The sequence below is a fragment of the Grus americana genome, chromosome 2 (genome assembly GCF_028858705.1).
Source record: "Grus americana isolate bGruAme1 chromosome 2, bGruAme1.mat, whole genome shotgun sequence".
In the NCBI taxonomy this organism is placed as follows: Eukaryota; Metazoa; Chordata; class Aves; order Gruiformes; family Gruidae; genus Grus; species Grus americana.
Genome location: NC_072853.1, coordinates 121,028,019 through 121,053,446, shown reverse-complemented (window position 1 = coordinate 121,053,446; position 25,428 = coordinate 121,028,019). Strand labels below are relative to the sequence as shown.

The 25,428-nt window shown below is 43.1% G+C and overlaps 1 protein-coding gene across 3 annotated transcripts in view; it reads right to left on the bottom strand.

The window, feature by feature from the left end:
* Positions 1–12,310: 12,310 nt before the first annotated feature.
* LARS2 (leucyl-tRNA synthetase 2, mitochondrial) overlaps positions 12,311–25,428 on the bottom strand; it is an 89,537-nt gene continuing 76,419 nt past the window's right edge. For all 3 annotated transcript variants that reach the window (XM_054818540.1, XM_054818541.1, XM_054818542.1), the window contains exons 20-21: positions 18,057–18,184; positions 12,311–12,682 (exon numbers count right to left, since the gene is read on the bottom strand). In XM_054818540.1, coding sequence (XP_054674515.1) covers positions 12,503–12,682; positions 18,057–18,184 — 308 coding nt within the window. In that variant the 3' untranslated portion in view covers positions 12,311–12,502. The remainder of the gene's footprint in view (positions 12,683–18,056; positions 18,185–25,428) is intronic.

Below are 25,428 nucleotides of genomic sequence, written 5' to 3'. Positions count from 1 at the left end.
CGGCAGCCGCTCCGTCCCGCCGCGCCGTCTCACTCCCGCCGCGCCCGTCCCAGGCGGGGGGCGGGGCGGGGGGCGGGGCCAGGGGGCAGGGGCGGGGCGTTCGCCCCGCCCCTGTCCCCTGGCCCCGCCCCCAGCCCCGCCCCCGCGCAGCGCGAAGCAGCCGCTGGTCGCCGGTTTATGGTGGTTGCGTGTGCGGGCAATCAAAAGACGTCACGTGCGTTTCCAGTGACGCAACGCGCGCAAATAGCGCGCTGCAGCCAGCATAGGCGATGCTTGGGAAAGGGCCAGATAACGCAGCTGTGACTCGGAAAAGGATGCGCACAGTGATTGAAATCGCCCGGATGATGCAAGGAGGAAGTTTTTCCCTCGGTCTCCTCCAGATAACGCTACTTTTCTCACCTCATTCCCCTGAGGAATGACCATTCAGGCCCTGAAACCCTCATGAAAAACCCTCGTGAAGTCATGGCCACCCATTGTGAAAAAACAGCCCCTCCACCCCCATGCAAAACTTAGTAAAAATCTCATTCCCTAATTATTGTAGCAGTTAATCTTTATAGTAGGAAATTGTATGCAATTTATATATATATATAATATACACACTTTATATATATATATATTTTTTTTTTTACATTGCTGCATAGGTCCCCAGTTCCTTGCAAGAAGGGCAGCCCCCACCCTGAAGAGTAAAGGATACCCCTGGACTCCTGAGACAACACCAGAATTCCAACCCCTCCAAAACATCTGTGAAACCCTCCACTTACCTGGCATTATAGCTAAGTAACTGTAGCACTACCAACTCTGGGGACATCTAGATTGAGAAAGAAGCAGATGGATGATGACATCATAAAATTATAGCTGCTTTGCAAGACAGTCGCGTGTGTGTGTTAAGTAGCGATTGGTCAAATCACGTTGTACCTGAACCCTTGAAAGGTATAAGAACGGCGTGTACAACCGCATTCGGCGTGTCCCAGTGTGACCGGGACACCTCATGCACATGAGTAAAGACTTACCTCTTCTCTCTCCTCCGTCAGCATGGGCCAGTTGTGAAATTTTCATGGCAAAACCCAGCTGGGGGTGCCTGGAGGTCAGGGGGGCTGTGACAGGATCTCTGCCGGGCTCGAGGGAGACACCGGTTTGTGGGGAGCTGTGGTGCCTCTGAGTAAATCGAATGATGCAGTTGATCCTACGGGCCCAGGCACGTGTCCTGCATTCCCAGGACCTGTTGTTTTATTCTTCGCCAGGCTCCAGGAGGCAGGACCAAATGTTAAGGAATGTGGAAATTCACTGCCTTTAATAAGCGCGAATAGGGCTGTGACCAAAATGTGTCAGAAACCAAAAAAAACCCCTCTCCCCTTCTTGACCAATTCCCTTACAGAAGCACTGCTGAGCAACTGAGGCCAGATCTAAAATAGCCTGACTCTTCCAGCAAGTTTTGGCCTAATGTGCTTTAAAATCGTGGCACTCTGGGCCCCTGGCAAAGGTGCCTGTCTTCTCTCCAAGCAACCTCCAAAGTGGTCTGGAGCCTCCAAAGAGGCTCCAAGCAGGACCAAGAGGCTCATCCCTGCAGCAACAGCCTCAGGCTTGAGCTTGAGCTGATAAGCTGATAAACTTCAGACTTGCAAAAGTTAGCCCAGCCATGGCCCGGGGTTAGATAAGGGGGTTTGCGGTTTCTAGGGAAGGCACGCGGGTGGGAATCCCAGCGCAGGGTGAAGCACAACAGTGGAGCTCCCCCCCTGCCTAGAGAAGGGGGACCCCAGCATGTGCTGCCACTAGCCACAGTCTGCCGAGTTTTTAAGGGATCGATAGCGCGGGAGCTTTCGCGCAGTATCAGGAGAATATCCCATCTATGCAGCAATACCATCTATCAAACCTCTCTAAGCCTTCCTCTGCTGTGCGGGTGAGGGAAGGAGGGCTGTCACCGCCTCCTCAGGCTGAGCCCCCCCCAAGCCCTGTTTCACTCTGGGAGAAGCTGGGTGCTTGGGGGCTAACCCCCTCTTTGCACAAGCCCCGGCACTTCAGGAAGGTTTAACTTGCATCTGGGCGTCCGTCGTGCAAACCACAGCAAGCCGCTGCCTGTGCCGGGGCCCTTTTGGCCGGAGCAGAAAGGGCTTGCCTCCCATTTCGTGGCCGGGAGAGGCCATGGTGTCGCCCAGCAGCTGCTTCGTGCCAGGCGGGTGTAGGCTCAGCCCACTGGTGACTAAGAGCGAGAGCAACTACCTCTTTTGAGGGACTTCACCAAAACTGTTGAGTCTGAGGTTAAGCTCAGCCAGGGCGGTGAAAGCCAAAACTGAGTTTCACTGTCTAAAGAGCATCGTCAGAAAGGGCTAGTGCAAGGCCGGTTTGGGCAATGTCCAGAGTCATCGAGCAACGGATTGCTTGAATCCGTGTTTGTATGGCCCGAGAGGATGACAGAAAGGAAACAGAGCAGTGGGTGGGTAAGGATGGGAGCGGGAACCCAACCACTGCTTCGCTCGCAGGAGGAATCAGATGTAGAGCCATCAAAAAGGAAATTAATTACACATCATTCTCGCACCTTCTTCCCTCCTCCTCATCAAAGGATATAAAGTTAATTGAGGGAAGGCACGCTCCTATCCAGCATCTCAGAGAGTCAGCCGGTGTCTGTTGGGGGTTTTTTTCTACAAACACACCGAGATGAGGCTCTTCAGCCCTGTAGGAAACAAACCCTTTGGCGGAACAGAAGTATTTGGGAACAGACATATCTATTTTCAGCTTTCAACAAACCAACCAAGGAAGAATCTGTAACTTCCCTCAGATCACGGTTTTTTTCCGACTTGCTTTTTTAAGGGTCATGCATACATTTTCTGCCATTACTTTATATCTAACATCCGTAAGTCATTTTACAGTCGGACCCGCAGGAGCTCACCACCTCTGAGGGGTGGGGGGAAGCAACCTTCTTGCCGAATGGCCGCTCTGGATGCTGCTGACCTTCACCAGCTATGTAAAGTACGTTTCCTTCCTATGCCAAAGGATCAAATCAGCTGTCTGCAGAACAATGCTCGCGCGGACGACATGGAAAAGGCTGCCGAAGCCCTTCGGATAAGGAACCGTCGCGCTGGGCTTGGCCTCCTTCCAGGCTCCACACGCATGAGCAGACACTTTGATGGCAAGCGCCTTCGAAGGGGAATCGCAGCCAAACGATTCAAAGGCATTTTGGTGTTTAATTCGCGACGCTTTCAGCGAACATTAGGCAGCAAAAATACCTTTGAAGTTTCGTGCTCGCATTTATTCTTTCTGTGAGACTCGGGCTGGGGGTATTCCCAAGCAAGCAGATGATTAACTTGAACTTTCTATCAGACTGGAGATGTAATACTACACTGACTTGCAGACCCTTATGCTGCAATTAGATATGGTCCCACAGTTTTATAGTTCCTGCGAGTTTTACAGCCCATGCCTATTAAGGAGTGAAGGGGTCCATGATCACTGTCATAGCACAGGACCAAAATCTACGTGCCTGTTTGAATTAACTTATTCTAAACCCTGTCCCTTGAAGAGAAAAAAAAAAAAAACATTGCCCGTTTAATCCGTTTTTGTTCCCGTGGGCAAGGCTTACACCCTGCATTTACTCATGCAAAATTATGCTGACAGCTTGTAACCCAGCCCCGCTCCACGTGGCAATCGCAGCTGCCCGTGGGGCGGAGGGAGGCAGCAATTTGGGGAGAAGTAGCCCCGAGCGGCGTTCCCCGATTTTGGCCCCATCTCGGTGGGAGCGCCGGGCGCATCGCCGGGGCGGCACAGCCCTCCGGGGCTGGCGGGGTGCCGTAGCCGCTGGCAGGCTGGGGCAAAGTGCTGCCTGCCCGGCTAAACGGGGAAGTCGTGAAGGAGAGCAGGGAGGGGATGGTCTGTCTTCATTTCTTGCTGCCATGTTTGGCTCTGGGCTCACGTTGCAGAGAGCTGGAGAAAATGCAGAGAAAGCCCCCACCCCCTTCACACACACACACACCTCCCAGATCATTTTTCTGTCTGGGAGAAAACGCCCTCAGATTTTGAGGCACGACGACAGTGCGGGGCTGTATAGTATATGGAAAAAATGATTAAGAGGTGTCTGGGTGACAATTTATAGCTAGATCTCTCTCCAAAAGCAACTATTGTATGCTCACTATTTGCAAGCAAACCAGCATGAGGAACCAGTGGCTGGCAGCACATCAGTTTGTGGACATTTCCAGGTCTGATCCCCGGTGCCTGTGCCTCCCCGGGGCCGTAGCTGTCCCAGGCAAGTCATTTCCCGCAGGAGCCTAGGCTACGCATGCCACCCTGAAATGCCCGAGACACAGATAATGCTCTGGTGTCTTTTAGCAGGAAAGCAATAAAGGCTTCAGTGCTAGAATATAGACTGAACAATTTACAAGGCAGAAGTCTTTGCAGGATGGAGCCCGGCTTGGTTCTTGCAGGAGCGAACGTATCTCTCGGCTCTCGCAAGGTACCACCGCAGCATCCCCGAACTCTGCACAGGCTGAATTGCGCCGGGAAATGATGAACGCTCCCTCTGGCTTTCTAAGGAGGTTTTCAATAAATGTGCAATTTATCTGCACCAGCCAGGTGCTTTATACCAGGAGGATGATGTACAAGGCTGTAGGGTAAATAAGAGGGTGATGGAGGGAAGGATGGAGGGAGCTGGCAGCGGGAGGTGAGACTGGGGGCGGCTGCGGGCAGGAAGGCTGGGCTCAAGCCGGGGGCCCAGGGGCTGAAAGGGGCGCAGTGGAGGTGGCGAACCTCAGCCTCTGCCTTCAGAAAAGTTTGCAGGAAGGCAGCAGGGCAGGGTTGGGAGAAGTGTGTTCCTCCCCACCGCTGCCCCAGGCGCCTCTGCATTCCTCCGGGAGGCCTGCCCTGCCTGCTGCCCGAGCTGCCTGCTCCCGTGCTGCCTACACATTTAACCCCCAAGTTGCAGGGGCAGGCTGGGGACTGCGGGCAAGCCAATGCCCTCCTCTGCAGCCCCCAGGGTCAGGGCAGAAATGGGTCCAGGCTTGGATGTTTTTCTTCTGTTGCAAAAGAACCTGCCTGCTACGGGGCATGATCTCTGCCATACATTACACTGAGAGTCATTTAATTAAAACTAATGGCACAGAAGGGCCAGGGCAACACCCGGACAGCTTTCCAAACTGCCCTTCTGGAGTGGTACAGATGCTTCACAGAAAGGCTTTCAGGGTCATGTTCCTTAAACCACTACACCCTGCAGCATCAGTTCAGTGGGGATGCTGCAGGACCTGCTCACAGGTGGGTAAACTGAGGCAGAGCAGGGTTACCTGGCAGGGCACACCGTGGGGAGGCGAGAGAAGCCATAGGGAATCACGGAGATCCCAAACAGGAGCCCAGGCAGCAGCAGAGACAGAGAAAAGGCTGCGAATGCCCGAGCTGCAGCAGTTTGGTCTCCCCAGGGAAGGGCAGAGCTGGGTGCCAAGTGCGCAGGCTGCCACTCCGGGGCAGAGACCGCCCTTCGCCTTCCTCTCTTCAGCATCTCCAGGTACCATTGGGGTGGTGGAGACCCTGGTCTCCCTTCGTCGTCAGTCCACCGGGCCAAGCACTTGCTTTTGGTGGCGTCAGGGTTGCACCAAAATAATGCAGGTGGCTTTGGTGGTTTTCCTACTCCCGCTCAAAAGAATATGGAATAGTTTGTTTTCTCCATTTTCTACTATAAAGAGCCTTTTATCAGGACAAGAACTTGCCTGGAGAATTTTCCAGCTCTGTTTCCCTGCTTCTTTATCAGCGCATTAACACAAACAGCGCAGTGACCTGTTTCACCAACATACGTGGCCTTTAGTAATCCTCGGCTGGAAGCACTCCACAGGTCAGACGACATCCTGCCATCAGTCATTGGCCTCACGTGGCTCGGTGGACTTCGAGTGGACTTGCCAGATGCAGTCAGTGCACCCACCCCATTCTTCCGTGCATGTCCTAGGAGAAGCTCTCTGACTAACAGATGTTTTTAAATGCTCTTTCACATGGGAAAATTGGGAAGTATATATTTTTATTGCACCCTTGCTATTTCATCCAGCCACGTGGATCTCTAGGGATGGAGACGTACTTAAGAAAAATATTCATTTCTAAAGGCTTCTACAATTTTTTTCACAACAGTTTCTTGGCTTAGCCAGCCCGACAACGCACGCTCACATTTCTATTTTGCAGCAATTAGTAAGATTTGCTCATTATACTGCTGTGTATTTAAAGACAATTGATTTCCCTTTGTAGCAGAAAACAATTTCCTGTTATACCAATTGTCTTAGTCTTCATCAGAAACAAACCCAGGCTGCCAGCGCCAGTGATGTGTCACGCTCCTTTATTAAATCGCTCTCTTTCTGCCCCGGTTATGTGTCCTGTGTTTATTATTCCTGATCAGGGGGCTGGATCACCTACGGCTGTTATGACTCTACGGATTTCGCTTCACACATTGTTGGCACCAAGCGCAGTTACTGGAGAGCAGCTCCCCTCACTCGGCAGCTCGCGCGTCTCTCCTGGCAGCGGGAGGTGGGTGTACTGGGAGAACCCGGGACCTTTTCTGCTGGGTTTTGGCACGTGTGAAAAACTACTGGTAGATAAGGAAGTTCAGAGCCTTCGATGTGACCGTGGACCTTCCCCTCGCAACCAGCCCAGACAGCGTGCTTGTATCTAAGGGAGCAAGCACAAAGGCACGCATTTCTGTAATGTAAATGTATACGTTCTGCTTAGAGTTATACTGAAGAAGATCAGGCTGTTCAAATAAAGAACTTCTTATGCCCCAAATGTCCCAGGCTGAGTGTCACAAGCGGACAGAATATGGATATTTAGCTCATTATACTTAAGCCTTTGCCATTTACATGTTCCTTTGCTGGGTGAGCAATTCGGCAGCCTAAAACGGAGAGCAAATTGGTGTGGCACAAGGCAGACGAGCATCCAAGGAAGCGTCCTGGATGATCAATGTCGCGGGGTATTTTTTATGAGATTCCTGTGATCAAAATCTCTCACAGGTTTGGGCCATGTTCACCAAACAAATACAAGCATCCGCTTGACCTTGACTGAGTTTCCAGTCTCTCCCTGCCAACATAAAGGCTGGCAGATAGAACAAGAGCCATCAGGACTCCTCTCCGCCATGTCGCTACACCAGGGCAAAAATACTCCCATTCAGAGACCCCAACAACTTATAAACCCAGGCAAACCTGTTCAAACTCTCTGACTACACATAAAACTCAAGCTAATTTTATATGGAAGATGATGCTGGCTTGCAGCTCTCCAGGGCTAAAACCAGACCTGAACTCATCCAACCCCAGGCTTACTGGAGTGAGAGAAGTGCCGTGAGACACAAAGGTCTTCTGTGACTCGGGGCCTCCTGGGACAGACGGGGTTAGTGGATTGCAAAACGCTTCGTGGTACCGGAAAGTCACTTTAATCAGGAAAGGGAAAAAAAAAATCCCACCTTTCCTCCGCATGTCAGGCAAGATCTCTTTTGTCATCTGGGCCGCAGATGAGAGCTCTGATCCTGTCCCCTCCAACGCAGAGGTAATGCTCCGGTTCAGCTCTTCTCTTGCTATGGCTGGGACATGCTAAACACTGCCTCTGATCTCCTGTGATCAGCTTCATGCTGCTTCTTTGAGGCATTAACCCTGTTTCCATTAAAAAATTAACACGGCTGTAGTTCCAGCAATATTTTTTTGAAGTCAAAAGTGGACATTACCTGGACTGATAGAAATCAGTGGGCTAGTAAGTGTATTTACCACTCAGGTTCTGGTGATAGACCTGGCTTCACATGCAAGACTTCTCTTACAGCATAATCATTTGATACAAAATTAGCTGAGATCCTAACAGGAAGGAACTGAAGAAATAAAGCAGCAGAAAAAGCATCCAGCAAAACCAGTGCATGTACTGTTCCAAGTCGGTAAATATACATAAATAAAGCCAATCTCTTCTCTGTAAACTGCAATAAGTATTGCAAAACTAGAAAAAAAGCCCGATTTCTCCCCCTGCCCTCATTTATAGCCAGGCTTTTAGAAAAATCTTCTATACTGCATATATACTTCCCTCGGAAGGAACGACCAGCAAAGTGCTAATTAACATTCTTTCTAGTTCATGTGGATTGTAAAAAGTTTAGAGAAGAGGAATAGCTTTCTGTGAGGCTTTACACTGAAGGAGACAAAGACGACTGTATGACCTGCATTATCTGTGGAATTTCTCCCTCCAGAAGAAACAAGCAGGCTTTGACAAAGATGAGAAAAGCCATCATTAACCAGGTGTCAGTTCTGAGGCATTACTTTAATCCTGTATGTCACCAAGAGAGCGCAGAGATTTTATTTTGCACCAAATCTCCATGTTCAGATTCTGGTGAAGGGCATGGAAAAAATACACGCTTGTTCAGCAGCGCCCTTGTATAGTTTTTTTTGGAAGCATAGGTGGGACAACTTGGCTAGAGAACTGCCTTAGCTAGCGACCTAAGCTGTGACATTGGTCTTTAATGTGATGTAAAAACCCTATTGCCTTGCTCAGTCACTGGAGGTGACTATGAAACACGCAGGCCTAATAACACATTTTCTACACAGTGGTGTCTTCCAGCACATTTCAGTGCCCCCATCACTCCAGCGCCCGAGATCCTTCTCATGAAATCAATGGCATTGGAAAAGTACTTAGTGACCTTTCAGGACTTTGCCAATTTTTATTTTTCCAGAATAAAAGTTCAAAGGCTGGACTTTTTAGAAATTCAGTTGCCTGAACGATTTTGGGGTAGAAAATGTGCCAGTAATTCTTTTTTAAATTTTATATTACTTCAAATAGAAATGTGATACAGACTGGATCGGTGCCGTGACCAGTTTTCTATCACCTTGAGTGACAAGATGCAGAAAATGCCCCTTCCATGTCGTGGATCTGTTTCTCAGAGTAGTTTGTCCTGGGTCTATCCCGCTGTGTTTAGCAAATCTCCCACATCTTCTTTGGCTCATCACGGAACAAGGACAGTGGCACCATGCCCATTTTGATGCGTGTGACGAAGGAACGCAGCGCCATTTGCTTGATCGCCCACCAGCACCTTTCCCTCTCACTTCTCATCAGGCACGGACCAAACCTGTGAGTCACAACTATCGCGAGACAAAGGGCAAGCGTGCTTCGGAGCAGCTCAACTTTACGAACGGTTTCAGCAGCTGTCAGGACAACGGCACAACTCCACAGCTGGCACCTCTGCTGTCCTTCAAACATACGCTTAACCAGGGGATTAGGCTCTGTCAGACTTTCTGCATCATCTCACTCACTCACTTTTTCACCGCCATCTTTGTATCCTCTAGACCACACCGAATTTCAACTTACTGTGAACACGTTGGCGTGACTTCTGACCATACACTTTTCGTGCAATTGCCCTTCACTACCTTCCCTATTTTTTTTTATCGTGCAGAAGTCCATTCCTTATTTTGACTTTTTGCCTGAATCACCAAGTGACATCTACAATTCACTTCCTCTGGCAAGAGCAAATACCCGCCAGTGCTAACAGCAATAAACACTGCGGGTTGCTGCTCAGCCCTGGAGTGACTGCAACTTTTGTTTAAAGGCACCGTAGGGCTGCTTGGGCTTACAACATCTTTCTTCATCCTTGTAAATTTTGAAAGTTTTTATTTACACCAAATATGTCACCTTTCCCCCCCAAAGAAAAACTCTGTTAAAATGGTACCACAGGGTGTGTTAAACTTTTTATACAGGAAAAAAAGCAGGGCTGTGCTGCGCTGTGGATTTTACTTTAAAGGATCTCTTTCACAGTGCTTTTAGGGGCTTCTGAACAGGAGTTCTATGAATTTATAACAACATATATGTCAGGCAGACACTGGAATTCAAATTATTTTAACTCCAACTAAAGGCCTGTGTTTGAATGTCTGAATGCATTCCTTTGTGGCTGAGTTTTTTCGAGTCTTAAAACTGCAAAGACCGTATCTTCATTATAAGTATTCCATTTCTTAGTCATTCTCGTGTCAAAGGATTGCTGAAGAAAAAATCTGTGCAAGTGTGCTCCAAGAGGAAGCGGAGATCAGAAGAGTTTTGTTGCGGAAGTAGGGACGTGCAGAACCGAATCTGCTCGCTGAGCCTGGCATCTCTGCTATGCAGCGAGATCTTCAGTACCAAGAATGCGTAAAACCAAAATGAGTATCTCTGTTGCTTAGCACGCTGCGATGTGATCTATCTTGATCCTAGTTACTTAGAGATTTTTGTTGGTTTCCTTTTAATCTAATACAGAGTCTGGATGAGTGCTGGCCTGGAGGGTTAATGCAGACCTCTGCGTTTGCCTGGCTGGTACTTATTGCCGACTTCTTTACTATCAGAATGGCTCATAAATGGCTGGCTTATTTGACTACTTAGTGTAATGGCTATTAAAGAAAAGACATTCTTACACAATGAACCCTGTAATTGTCTCTTTGGAAATCCTTTTTAAAGCATTTGCTAAATACAATAAACGTTTCTGGGTGGATATAACAGCAATGCAGCGTACAAATAAATTGGTTGAAATGAGGCAAGAGAATGGCTGTGTTTTACGAACGTCTGATTGATTTTTAGAAACATTTCCACTTAATGAACGCCTCAGAAAAAAAGAAAAAAAATTTCAATTGAAGTTTTACTATCTAGAGTATTAGGTTTGCTTGGCTAGGGGTTTTTTTTTGGGGGGGGGGGGGCACTAGGGGGTAGCTCCTGTGAGAACATGGCAGAAGCTTCCCCCATGTCCGACAGAGCCAATGCCAGCCGGCTGCAAAATGGACCTGCTGCTGGCCAAGGCTGAGCCCATCAGTGATGGTAGTAGTGCCTCTGGGATAACAGAGTTAAGAAGCGGGGGGAAAAAACTGCTGAGGAAACAGCAACCAGAGAAAGGAGTGAGAATACGTGAGAGGAACAACTCTGCAGACACCAAGGTCAGTGAAGAAGGAGGGGCAGGAGGTGCTCCAGGCACCAGAATACCATGGTGACGCAGACTGTCCCCCTGCAGCCCATGGAGGAAGGATGAGGGGGTGTAAAGATTCCACCTGCAGCCCGTGGAGGACCCCACAGCACAGCAGGTGGAGGCACCTGAAGGAGGCTGTGACCCTGTGGGAAGCCCATGCTGGAGCAGGCTCCTGGCAGGACCTGTGGCCCTGTGGAGAGAGGAGCCCAGGCTGGAGCAGGTTTGCTGGCAGGACTTGTGACCCCGTGGGGGACCCACGCTGGAGCAGTTCATGAAGAACTGCAGCCCGTGGGAAGGACTCACATTGGAGAAGTTGGTGGAGGACTGTCTCCTGTGAGAGGGATCCCACACTGGAGCAGGGGAAGAGTGTGAGGAGTCCTCCCCCTGAGGAGGAAGAAGCAGCAGAGACAACGTGTGATGAACTGACCACAACCCCCATTCCCCGTCCCCCTGCGCCGCTGAGGGGGAGGAGGTAGTGAAGTTGAGCCTGGGAAGAAGGTGGGGGGGCAAGGTGTTTTAAGATTTAGTTTTTATTTTCTCATTATCCTACTCTGATTTGATTGGTAATGAATTACACTATTTTCCCCAAGTTGAGTCTGTTTTGCCTGTGACAGTAATTGGTGAGTGATCTCTCCCTCTCCTTACCTCGATCCATGAGCACCCCCTGAGGAGGGGGTGACAGAGCAGCTTTGGTGGGCACATGACCTCCAGCCAGGGTCAAGCCACCACATCTAGGCACTACAAGAACTAGGAGCAGAGACAAAAAGCACGCTGTCTGCCTTCCCTGCTGCTGCATTTCTAGCAGCCGACTCATCCCTTTCTCGAAACCCCCTGAAAGTGTCAGAGATGGCTCACGCGTAGGAAGTAACTTCCATTCTGTTCTGTGCAGAAACGACTGCCAGCACTTTGCTGCAGTTGAATCTCTCATGTATGAGCCAACAGAAACATGCCAGCGAGGAAGGAGGATCCTGGCTAAGGCAGGGCTTGGCTAAATAATCTGACCTTTTCCTTGGCTTGGCTCTGAAACGTATGCAAAATGCATCGAACCACCCCATTCCGGCTACCTGCTGTGCCCAAGGCCGGTGCTAAACAAAACTTTTTTAAAATTAACACTCTGTAGTAACATTTCCTTACCACTTCAAATATTAGTTAATGGTAGGGTACCCAAACATGAGATAAAGGGAGCAAAGACTGACCGCAGCGCACCTAATATTTGGTGTAGCACATACTCAGGGCAGATGTTTAGTCCTGGAATCATAGTTATACCTCTGCCTTTAGCCAAGCCAACTTTCCAATAGGATATATTCCTGAGGCTGACACTAAAACCCCTGTGCCTTATATCATTTACACTCTGTTAGAATCATTTAGTTCTTCTGCACATCCTTCTCATTCTCCCAGAGAATACGGACAAACAGCATCTCGCCGTGACCCAATAAGAAACTTTAATTCCGCGCATTTCTCCGTGCTGAAATGAAGATTTAGCGGCAACCTGATTTTAGTAACATTTCTTCCCCACCGTTACATGTGATTTAAATAACCATGACTGGTATTTTTGAATTGGTTTCATCTCAAAAGATTCCAGTTCCCTTTTACAGCCCAGCAGAGCCTTTGCTATTCTTGCACTAAGAAGTTGATAAGGGCAGTTCTGGGAGACAGAAAGGCCTTTTTAATGGTTCGTCCCTGGAGATGCTTGACTCCAAGTTCACTTTGAAGAACTAGTTCGTGGACTTCTTCAAAATTGCGGGCTGCTTGCTGAGGCACAAAAACTTTGCCACAAGCTTTGTTATTGATCTGAAAGAGAGAGACATGAAAACAAGAAAAACAGAAGTTACTAGGCTGATTTACACAAGTCCATTTCCTGAATCCAATCCATCTCATCATTACACATGGGGAAAAAATGTGGATCAGACTCTCTTTTCTCCAACATCAAACTTTCAAAGTAGAAGACAAAGCACTCCATACCTTCTGTCTCTCTACCATAAAATAAGAGAATGAAACTCTGACTCAAGGAAAATTGAAGAAGTGGCTATAGGAAGTCTTAGTTTTGAAGACAGCAAGCACAACGTGACTATGCAATGTGGCGATCTTATAAGTTTAAAAATGAGATAGTCACACAAGCTGAATAATGAGAGTGAACATAATTGTTTGTCAGGTGGGAATCTTGGTTTGTCCTTCTAGGCTGCAATTTGGATTCCTTACAGCTAAGCGATTCCTTACAGAGACTCAAATGCAAAATTTATTAAAACAAAAATATTTGTGGCTGAAAAGATATCTGAAAGATTCATCATCACTCATTTTTAGAAAAATAGGCTTTAACTCATTATATGTTGCATTTGTATTAAACGCATGACTCGTTAAGCCAACACCGACCACAAAGACAACAACCACGCGTAAGGTAATGTTTTCCCACGTGAGGCTGGTTTTCACAGCAGCTTCCATACTGGTTTTGCATTAGCAGGGCAGAATCATGTAAGTAAAACTGAGTAAGGCCTTCAGTGGGAATCACCTTAATTTATAAAATGGTCTTATAAATCTTTTCTGTCATGCAGTAAGAGTAGATAACGGTCAGAGGCTACAGAGCCTTACTGAGTACCCTTCTGGAATTGGCATAAAATTCAGTACTACAAAAGCGTTTAGATTTACATGGAGTACTTTCAGTGGATTCATGAAAATAATATCAATCCCACATTTTAGCAAATGAAATAATTTGAACTTTTTAATCCAGTTCAATCAAATTATTTGCATAAAAATCTGCAGGTACTGCAGATCTTTGACCTGTAGACATCGTAACGAGTTTTCAGTCATCTAAAAGGAACATATGTTGCTTCGTACAGCTTGGACATGCACACAGCTTGGTTTTCACCAGGATTTTATCCAGGATACATGCATGCAACATCCTACAGATGACAGAGACCTACTTCACTTACCTAGTTTGTATTTTATTGAAAATAAAATAATCTGTGCAATTCTCAGAGAGAGGAAGTTGGGACAGATTGTTAAGGAACAAGATGAAGTCTCAAATGCAGCTGGGATGAGTCATTTCTGGTTTTTTGACTAGACTTGATAGCAGTTTGCAGTGATAATGTAGGTAGGCTTTTAACTCTTCCTACATGCACCCATAATGTGGTATCATAAAAGACTGGTTGTGTTAAACTCTGCCTTTAGCACCTTGTGCAAAGTAAATCCCTTGAAAAACAGAAGAGTTCATTTTTAAAGCTTTTGTGAAAAATAAATACAAGTAGTTCTTTCTGACAGGGCACTTCAGAGAAGAAATACATTCCACAGGAAAAAGAAAACAGTAAAATCCAAACAGATAGTTTTAGTGAGAATATAAAGCAAGCTTGTGAGCTCGCTGCTAGGACACACAGCCTGCAGTTCCAAACTATGCCTGCTTAGTTAAAATGTCATTCACTGTCCTCCGTGATGCAAATTAATATGTCCCAGCGGATGGATGTTGGCAGGGGGAAACTTGCCACAACTAACCTATTTGGTGCTGTTCTCAACAGAAAAGCCAAATGGTCTAAATCAACTTAGTAAATAAATGACTGCTAGCGGTTGTGTTTTCGTAGAAAGGTCGAGAAGCCTAGGCGACCTGACGCTGTGTACCTTCCCACAGCATCTCTCCTGACCTTCCCACACCGTGCCGCGAGCTGAGGCCGACAATCCTATCAAACGGCAGATTGGTTATGATTTCAGCATGCATTTGCAGCACGGCTTTCATTATATCATAGGTATCGTGATGCAAAGTCATACATATTAATGCCATTCTTAAAATAAGCATCTGCAGATTTAATCATACACTGAGTGTAACAAGCATCCCATTCACATATTCTTTTAGTCGAGGGGTTAGATTCTCAGCAGGACAAATATCTTCTGCATCTCTCCCCTCAGCAGCTCCAGGTGAAAGTGCCAGCACAAGAAACGTGGGTGCTGGCAGCCTTGTTTCTCTGAAAAACCACAGCAAACTGCAAGAGGAGAAACAAATGAGGTTGCGGTCCTCTCTTCTCCTGAGGATGCAAGCTGATGCTGCTTCTTCTTTTTTTTGTTGTTGTTGTTGTGGGTTTTTTTGGTTTTTTGTTAAACATTGGACATTTTAGGCTATTTTGGATCTACAGGAAGCTAGAGGGAACTAGAGAGGTTATGAGGGATGAAATGAAATCACAGAAGACTGAAAAAGAAGCACCTGGAGGCTGCAGAGAGGAATTTTTAGTTCAACTCAAATGCTTTTTTACCATTGGTGCATAATCTTTCTGAGAAGTAAAAAGGAAAATAAGTATCTGCGCACTTTTAGGCCTTCCTCATATGCCAAAGCAAGAAAAATGACACCAACTTTTTTTTCTTATTTTATAAAAACATCAGTTACAAGACCACAGCTACTAACACTTCTGCACCACCCAGAAAACGTGAGGAATGCTACTCAGAAGTGTGTTCATAGGATGAAATGCACACTACGTTCAGGTCAGATTTTTCACAGCATTAACAATATACAGTACAATTAAAAATACTGAACTCTGCAATAACATTTAGAATAACAGATACTATGCATATCCAGTGAATTTAAATGTCTGTCTTGTAGGAAATCTGTATTGTATCAGCTAAAGATGCAGTGAGTTTGTTGCTTTTGCTGCTTTGGGTTAAATATGGAAAGACATAACTCCAGCACAGACAGGAAATAACGAAGTATTTTGTGTCAAAAGAAATAAAACCATAATGTCTCAGCAGGCAAAGCCCTGGCAGCCTGAGGCAGTTTGATGTCTTGAGAAGAATAGGGTTGTGGCCCAAAGACTCGGTGTGACTGTGCAGCCTTGTGAAGAGACACTGCCTCTTTGCAACTAACCAATTCCTCTGTATGTCGAGTGGTTCTTGGTTGAATGAGGGCAATTTACTTTTACAACCACACAAAAACCTACAGTGTCCACAACACTTTAAAATACTCACATTTATGATGATTTCTCCCTGCTCCTCTGTATTTCCCTTTTGCCTTACTCTTACAGTAGAAAGCCAGGCACACCCCCTAGGCACTATTTTTGAGAATTATTCCCAGTTGGAAAAAGGAACTCGTATCTCTGGTCTTCCCGTCACTTGCTTTCTCAGAACTAAGGAAGGTGTTTACATATGTCATATTCTTCCATGAATACCTGACTGAACACAGGGGTTGCTTTGTCTCTTATTACAAGACTCCCTCTCAAGGCTATGGCTTTGACAAAGTCAACGAGGAAAAGAAACAAATATAAGTTTCATAATGGCTGTTTAAAGCAAAATTAATGTTTATTCTTCTGTTTTCTTTTTTGGAGAAGGAAGCTTTAACGTGAGCAGAAAAATATCAGTGACATGCTTAAGCATTTTTATGCTCAGTTTTACAGCCTTAAAAACACTGAGTTCAGAGTTTTCCCTGCATTGCTCAAGTTTTTATTTTAAAGATATATTTAATAACATGTTTGCTTGAACCACAAGTGCAAAGAAGTTTCTATAATTACACAATTTTTCATTCATGACTTCCTTATAAACTGAACACTGGAATTTAAGATGTTTGCTAGCTGTGCTTGAAGGTGAAGGTTTATTTTAAGCTCAAGCAAAGAGATTATACCCAAGTGAAGATTTCTGTGGATATATGACCTTTTTAAGTGTATGAATAAATACTTATCACTTATAGAAAAAAAAAAAAAAGAAAGAAAAGCAATAAACCCACAGTGACTATTAGGCTAAGTCTGCTATTAACCCCAGCTGGCACCTCAGTCCTTCTCCTTGGTTTGGGAAAAGATGCCAATTGAAAATTTCCTCCAGAAAGACAGACTCTGTGGCCTCTGCTAAGCATGGGTGTTGAACGTTAGAAAAATCAGGTTTTTAGCATAATTTCTCATTCTGTTCAAGTGGACTATGACTGAGAGATCTGGCAAGATATTAAAATAACCAAAGTTACTCCTCCTACCTAAAGGAGCTAACATAATAAAACTGATTAAATACAAAAAAAAATGCATTGCTGCTGTTTCCCTTACACACACATGTCCACACGCGCATGCACACACACAGAGCATGCAGTTTTAAATGACCACATAACTTTTCTTCTAGAGGCTCTATCTCATTCAATGTCCAGCAACACAAGAAGTTTAAGTTGAAACATTTAATTTAAAACATTTAATTTTAGAATGTTTGCATGGTATATTAAAGGTTATTCTTTGGTGAGCAGTGAAAAAAGGCAGGAGTCCTGCAGATCTTATAGTATGCAACTACGTAACTACGGACCACCGTAATGCCTGAGCATGATGAAGCACTTGAATGCAAGTTGATGGAAGAGCTGAGACACTACTCACAGATCCCACCTTCTGGCTCCGAGTCCCTGTATGGACTGCACTGGCACTTGCTGCTACTCTGCTCCATGTACTGATAGAGCTTAATGATGCTGAATACAGACTAATTAATTAGAGATGTAAGAAAAAAACAGTAAACGACACTGTGCATGTGCACATATATGTTTTGGAAAATTACAGGTTAACTAAACGTAGTTTTATGTCCACTATTCTACTGAACTGCCAGCTCTTTCTCCAGACCACAAAGATGTTAGAGCTCAAAGAGAAACTGGAATGCAGTTAGAATGCATTAGAAAAAATAGCTGGTTTTCCTCATCCTCATTCCTGCAAATGTGCTCTGCTGAAATGTGCCAGAAGTTCAGCCCGAGGCAGACGGGAAACATCGTTTGGTAAAAATCACAGCAACTTAACCCAGCTTATGATACGTTGTGTTAGGCAACCATAGCACTGCAGGTACCACAAGAAATGTCACCTCATTATACATTTTTCTACAGGGCCAAGATCATAAATGTATTGTCAGGCAAAAAATCTGGCAGGACCTGTATTTTGGTCACAGTTTGGACTGTACCGTCCTTGCCTGCAGCTGTTCATTGGTCAAATCTCCACAGGTCCTAATATGCAGTCACTCAAAAAGATTTATATTTAGGTCATCTCCCTTCCCGACTTGCTACATTTTTTCATTTAGGAAACCATTTTAATTGCTCAGCACAACAGTAATTGCAGCTTCTATTCTACCTGACCTTTCACTGAGCCACCTAAGAAGGAAACTCACTTCCACAAGAGCAGAAATTTTGTCATCTTCTGAGCTTGTAATGCATTAATTGACCACCACTGAAAATAAATGCAAACGCTCTTACCAGAACAGACATCTCCACAATGTCTGATGGCTGAAGGTACTCTGGGTCTACTATGGGCCAGGACTGAAGCAGCACATCAACATCCCAATGACGATGAGTACAAAGTTTATTCTGCACATGTGCCAAACCTGGAAAATGAAACCAGTCAAATATTCAGCTGTACTGTAACCAGAACATTCAACCTTTGCAATTTGATAAAAAAAGATCAGAATAAAGTTGACTTTAAAAGTAAGTCCCTTAGGAGGAACCAGCATTGTTTAGATTAGCATACAGTGCATTATAAACAGAAAGATATAGATCTTTGAAGTGGTTGTTTTATACCACATGTAGGGATGCTAACATGAACCTTGTGGGCACATTTTAGATTTGGACTAGCACTCCAAAACTTTGCCAAAAGCACAGAAGACCACTGTTTATTATTTTAAATTGTAATGCTGCAACACAAGCTGACCTCTACTTCAGGAAGTCAATCAAAATACTGTTGGTTTTTTCAGTAACACGACCAGTTTAATTAAAATTTTACTAACAACTCAATCAAAATGATACACAATTTTGGCTTATTATTTTACCATATGTAACATGCTGGGTAGTTTTTAAATTTGCAAGTCAAGCAAGATTTTCTCATTTTGTGAAGTGTCTATTTTTTCACAAATTAAAGGTGCTACGTTAGATTACCTTGCACAGCTTGCTCTCTTTATTATGATACATACATTCTGAGATGCTTTATTCTTTGATTTTATTTTTAAAAAGTCCTAAAATGGCTATAAATGATCTTCTTTTATTAAATAGGCTTTGTTCTCCTCAAGACAATTCATTCCTGTTTTAAGTAATAGGAGAATAGGATGCAATTCATTCTGAAGTCACATTCTTTAACTGAATAAAAGCTTCTGAGTTGGATTTATGTTGCTGTTTACTCCAGCTGTAGGACAAAATAAAAAGATTTTGCTAAACATGAGGCTGTCAAATATGATCAATATTGATGATGATTGCTCTTGTGATTCTCACAAAGCCAGGGGATTTTTAAATTAAAAACATTCTCTGTGTATGAATAAGAATACAAACTAAAACTTTAAGCATGTACTTCATTCAGAACTGCAACATGTATTTGAAATCTCATCTGGTTTAGGGAAACTCCCACAAAAGCATAAAGAAAACCCATCAACACAAGATTCACTGTTGAGACTGAGGTGCCTGAAGCTGTTGAAAACACAACAGCAGACACAGGGGCAAACCCAACCCATGCACAATACATACATCAATTTACCTAGCTGGATTGTTTAGACTAATACAGCGAATAACAACAGCAAACAGAGACACAAAGGGAACGCAACTTCCTCCAGAAAAATTTGCCAGATTTTTGTCAGCACTTTTTCAGACAAAGCACTTTGGTAAAATGACACACAGCCTTGCTATTTGCTGAATGATTCAGAAAGGGGCAGTGGGGTGGACCGGTGGGAGCTATTTCTAATGGGAAGCAAGAACGTCCACATTTTCTAAGAGTAACAACTAAACCACAATCTTATTAGGTAAATTAATTGATTAAAACATTTTAATGGCTCTGGATTTGTGTATTTTTTTTTCTCTTGTGACAGTAGCTCAGAAACCAAAAGATATGAACTCTAGCAGAAAAAAAAAATCTTTGCATTGGTGACTCATTATCACATTGACTTTAAAGACAACAGCTGCTAAATTCTTCCCTTTTTGGCTTTTGATCATCCAGATGAGCTCATTTCTTTCCAACTGATCACATGCCTTGTGGCAGAAGCATGCATACTGGCCACTCCTTATTTTCCTGTTGAAGTGGATTCTTCAAACTATTTAAAAACCACTTTCTCATAGAAGTCAAGAGTTTCTATCTATGAAAGCAAAACCAGGGTCACTTTGAATCCCTGTAGAGGCTGTCAGTCCTAATAAACCTGCTAATAAAAAATAATTAGAATGTATTCTGAAGCTGATAAAGTGTGACTAAGCACAGCATCGATCTTCTAGTTCGTTTTCTTGCTACAAAACGAGCTATGAGCTCATCCATATTAAAAAAAAAAAGTGCAAAAGTCAACAGAACTAGGTTCAGAAAACAGAGTTTGACAGGAAACCAAAATGAAGATTTTAGTTATGTTGCCTATTTGGCTTCCTGCCTTAATTCACATTTTGTGAGCTGTAAAACACAGAAAACACAATGATTTGGTTTGCATTTTCAAAACGCAACACACAGAAAACCAGAAACTTCATCGCCATGATCCAGAATGGTGATGGTCCACTTGTCAGGACCGAGGCAAGAAGCCTCCTCCAGCCTTCCCACCTGATTCTGAGCCATTACACAAAAGCGCTGTGTGAAAAATTACAAACTGACCATTTCACAGACTTTTATTGTGAAAACATTAAAAACCTGTTTTACTGTCTTATTGTACTGGAAAGCGCCTAGTAAAGTGCATATTATGAAATAACATGCATTTGGCTTCATATTTTTTTACTTGTTTTGCCTTTGTGGCTATCCATTCTCTTGCAGATATAGCACAGAAAGACCACTGAGTACATTTTTACTTACTGTAAGCTGCGTAAGTATATGTACAGCCATCTTTCAAGACAGGTCAAGGACAACACTTGTGCTCAATCTGCAGGACTCATCCTGCAATTGGATCAGCCTCAAGGTACTTTTACTGACTAGCAAGCTAATACTGAAACAAGGTTTCCCTAAGTAGTATCTCACAGCATTGGAGCCCGAGTTAAAACACTAAGTTAAATGCATACTGTAAATGAGGGAGTTGAGAGAATCATAGAATAGTTTGGGTTGGAAGGGACCATTAAAGGTCATCTAGTCCAACCCCATGCAATGAGCAGGGACATCTTCAACTAGATCAGGTTGCTCAGAGCCCCATCCAACCTGACTTTTGAGTGCTTCTAGGGATGGGACATCTACCACCTCTCTGAGCAAAGGAGGGGACAGGGCAAGTCTAACAACGTTTCAGCTCATGGCAATGCTTTATTAGCATTACCTGAGTATTTCATACACATAATACTTCCCCTAAGGTGCTATTTGGGGGGGAAGAGCAGATTCTCATTTTAAAAATATTTAAGAAGGAAGATGTGGAAGTAGTCATGTATCAGCAAGGTTAAGTTAGGACAGCAAGGTAATTCTAGTCTCACACAAAAAAAGCAGTAGAAAAAATTATCTGTAAAATTCCTGCAATGGTGCAGGTAGTTTGACACAAAATTATGTAGGCAAGAGAAAAAGATGTGATTATGGAGTAAACTGAGCAAGAGCTGGCATGGGACAAGCGCTGGCCCAGAGAGGTTAACAAAGCAGAAAAGGCAAGGAGGACGGAAGTCTTAATGGGCGATAAAAGGAAGCTAATGAAGGCATCTGAAGCAATGCCAGTATCAGAGTTTAGGACTAGGGATTTTCTAACAGGAGATATAAGAAAATCAGAGGGAGCAGTATAAGGTGACTATGAGGGTACAGTATCCAAATGTTGATAACTTTCAGATTTAGCAAAATCAAAACAACAGAAAATTGTGTTAAGTAAAAATCCACCAAAGTAGCAGACAAGCAGATAAAAGTTTTTAAAAAGCTCAGAGCAGGAGTGTGTAACAGTAAGCGGAGATGCATTCTGGGTCAGTATCTTACTCGCCTCTGCAGCCTCTTCCAAGGATGGGATTGTTACCATGTTACTTTGTTCTTCATATGATTTTTTACTATTTAATGAATCTTCCTATTTGACAGATTCAGGCAAGTTGCATATCCAAAATACCCTTCTGCAGCCCAGGAGGAATATGCCTGTCCATTATGTGTGAAATGGTCTGCAATCTCCAAAAAATGATAGCAATACAGTAACAGCCGTTTCCAGACAGCTCTGAGAAAAACTGTATTATACTGCTAGTATAGTAGTACAGAACTGGGTAAAGTCATGAAAATTTACATTTGTTCCATACAGTACTAGGGGATTCACTTTATATGTTCCCTTCATATGTTTATATGTGACAGATGTGGAGCACCAAGGAGGGTTGCAAAAAGCCCAGGGTACTAAAAGCGAACTCTGGAATATGTTTCCAATTCAGCAAACTCCACGTGAATCCTTTTAACCTTCTGAAAATTACCTGCCTTCCTCCATTTGTGCGGACTCACTATCCTTCACTTTTGGTTATTACTTTTGGAGGGAAAATAATTTTTTTTTAATTTGAAATTGTGTTTCTTCTTGGATTTGTGAAGGGGGACTTCTGCATTCAGATTTTCAATTAAAATCTGCAACATCAATTAGCTTCTACTCAGCTCTATTCTTTACAAAAGCTGTCTTGAGCAAGGACTGAATTCAGACAAAGAAATTCTTGCAGTAGAGCTATTAAAATGTTGCTAAGACAATTATACCATTATGAATTCCAATAATTATGTTTCATTTCAATACATCTTAAGATGTGTTTATCATCGGTGTATATCTTTCATGTGCTATCTCTAATAAAAATGTAACAACTCACAATAAGCAGTTTCATATCCTTGTCTGGACAGCAAAATACTGTACTACTACAAACAAACTTAAAAAAACCCCCAACCCACACGTCTCAAATGGTGTCTGTATATTCCTCAGATACAAGGTTTCAGGAAGGAAACAGATTTCCTCATCCTGTTAGTGTTCATAAACTGCCAAGATATCAGCCGGATGAACTCTTCCCACACTGAGGGGCTACAGTCGCTTTTTATGTTATTAAGCGATAAACTAGTGTATTCACCGCACAATTAAGACCATTAGGTTGACACACCAAAATACTGAAAACTCTTCCTCCTCTAAGCAGGAGAAAGAACTCCTTCACTCATACAAAATAGCAAAGCACTGGGTTGCTGTTGTTCAGCTGCTGAAAGGTGAGGTGCTTATTAAACAGCATTCAAGCAGCTTTTCCCTTCACTCAAACTGGAAGTATTTACTGCCAATACTGAAGTATGCTCTTCACCCAGCTCACAAAGGGACCAAACTCTTCATTCCTACCTGATGCATGAAAACAAGATGGTCACATATAAACTAAACCCCACGGGAGAATAATTCTTCAGCTGCAGAACAACAAAAATCGCTGTATCTTGAATCTACCTAATTTTACTTTCATTGTACTTAGAAGTTGAACATTACATCAGAAGCATCCCTGGGATATCAAACTGAAGTTCTACGTTTGCAAAGTTTATCAACAAGCTAACAAAGAAAACATAGTGGACTAAAATGTTAACATTTCAAATGAACTCTGATGCAACTCCTACAGAGCAGGACAGCTTTATTACGATCAAAATTACTTATACCACTGATGCTAGTCATTACTTAATATGTCAAGCAAAGTATCTTTAATTAACACTCTAAAATTATCTTTGTAATCTTCCTAATATTTTCATTAGTTGTTAATCATTAAGAGGGACTGATTTGCAGTTCAATCCAGCTGTAAAGAACTTTTTTGCTAACCAAGAGGTTACCTACATGCATATTCATATATTTAGACAAGTTTTAATTTTTACAAGCTATTGTATTAGAAAACACTGATTTGCCTTTTTTTTGTTTTGGTTTTTTACATTTCATTGTGTCAAATAGCTTTTAGATTGAAATGGAAATCAATTTAAATGCAAAAAAGGATTTTTTGCTATTTAAATATAAATGCATTCTGAATGCAAGTATGTAAGAAAATTTATCATATCATATATCATAGTGTTTTGCAGTTAAACATTATTTTTTTCGAGCAAAGGAGAATATTTTATGTAATTACTGAATAAAACTAAAAGTATCAGATATTCTGGACATCAGATCCTTCAAGATTTTAATATCTATAGATGCTAGTCTCTTTTGCCTTGCTTTTTATTCCAAAACTAGAAAAGGAAAAAAGGTTGGTTGATTTTTGTTTTTCAATTTTCAGCCCACCTATCATTTAAACTGAAAAAATACTATTTGCATCTGCAGAAGAGCTTCCAGATGTCAAAAGTTATTTTATTACTGCCACAAAGCCTCATTCCAGGTGCCTAGCCAGAAAGTTCTGTGGTTTAATTGTCTTCAAATCTTTGGCAGAATTAACTTAATAGAATACAATACGTTAAGTCAGGGTCCTATCGTAGGTTGTCATTATTTCACATTTAGTTTTAAATTCTATTGTAATTTCTTTTAAATGTTTATTGATCATAATTAGTGATCAGCAAAGCATAAAAAGAGAGATTACAATGCAACAGTAAAAGTATTATTCATCCTATGAAGAACAATGCAAACAGTCAAAATTAATGAGGATGCTCTTTTTTTCTTTCAAGGCTGTAGTAAAATTAATATTAGGCATATCTGACTGCGTAGTATACTTGTTAATGAGAAACATTAATAAAAAAGCAAACCCTTTTTCTTCAAAAAAGTTTAAATACATAAGATAATGTAATATGATTCAGAGTTAACACAAGTCACTGTTCCTACCAGCGTTCCTACTCAACCACATTATTATCTGTTTGATATTAACTACAGGGCTTCCAAATTTCCCAGTTTCATTTTCCCCTGTAGAAAGAAAAATGCTCATTGTTTTAATCACTAAACCAAACAAAATGTAAAGGCTGCGTACAAGTTAATTTTAGAATGAAACGTCAGTATTTAACTATAAATACATTGCTTATGTGTTGTTTACTATTGGCATTACAATAGCAGAGGCCTCCATCAAAGTGTGGGGGTCCACTGCCATAGGTGCTATTTATAGAGCTAATAATATACAAAGTCCTCTTCCTGACTAGTTTACGAGAGAGGAAGCGGCCCTATCCCTACTTTTTAGATGCAAAGCCAAGGTACAAAAAGAGAGACTAAGTCTGAGTGCGTATGGTGAACTAAAGCACAACGAAAATGAAACAGACTATTTAGAAAGCTTAATTATTATATTGAAATTATTTAAAATAACGAAGCATCATCACCTATACTTAATAAAGTTACATCAGAAGAGCAACAAGACTTGGTGGAACCAGAGTGCAATTCAGAACATGAACTTGGGGAATCTGTCTCTAGAACATGGTTGGACATTTTTTCACCAGCAATCCCAATCCCAGGACAGAATTGCTACATGCTGGCTATTTCAAAAAAATATAGTCTTCTTACCACAACATAGTAGTTAAATGTACATATGTTCTCCTGATAAAATTGTTTTATAACTTCGATGTAATGCTATGCTGACCATGCTAAAAGAGATGGTGTTTTTCATATTCAGTCATGAAATTCTTCAGGCAGTAATCACCACACAATGTTTTTGTATGCTAGTTGCACTGAATTGCAATGCACAGTCTTTGATCCACACAAGCAAATTTTTTTCTTTAAATGCAGGCAGGAGCTGAGGACAACACGCTCTCAGTTTTTATTATGCTTCCTTTTCATTCTCACATCAGAGAAAGATA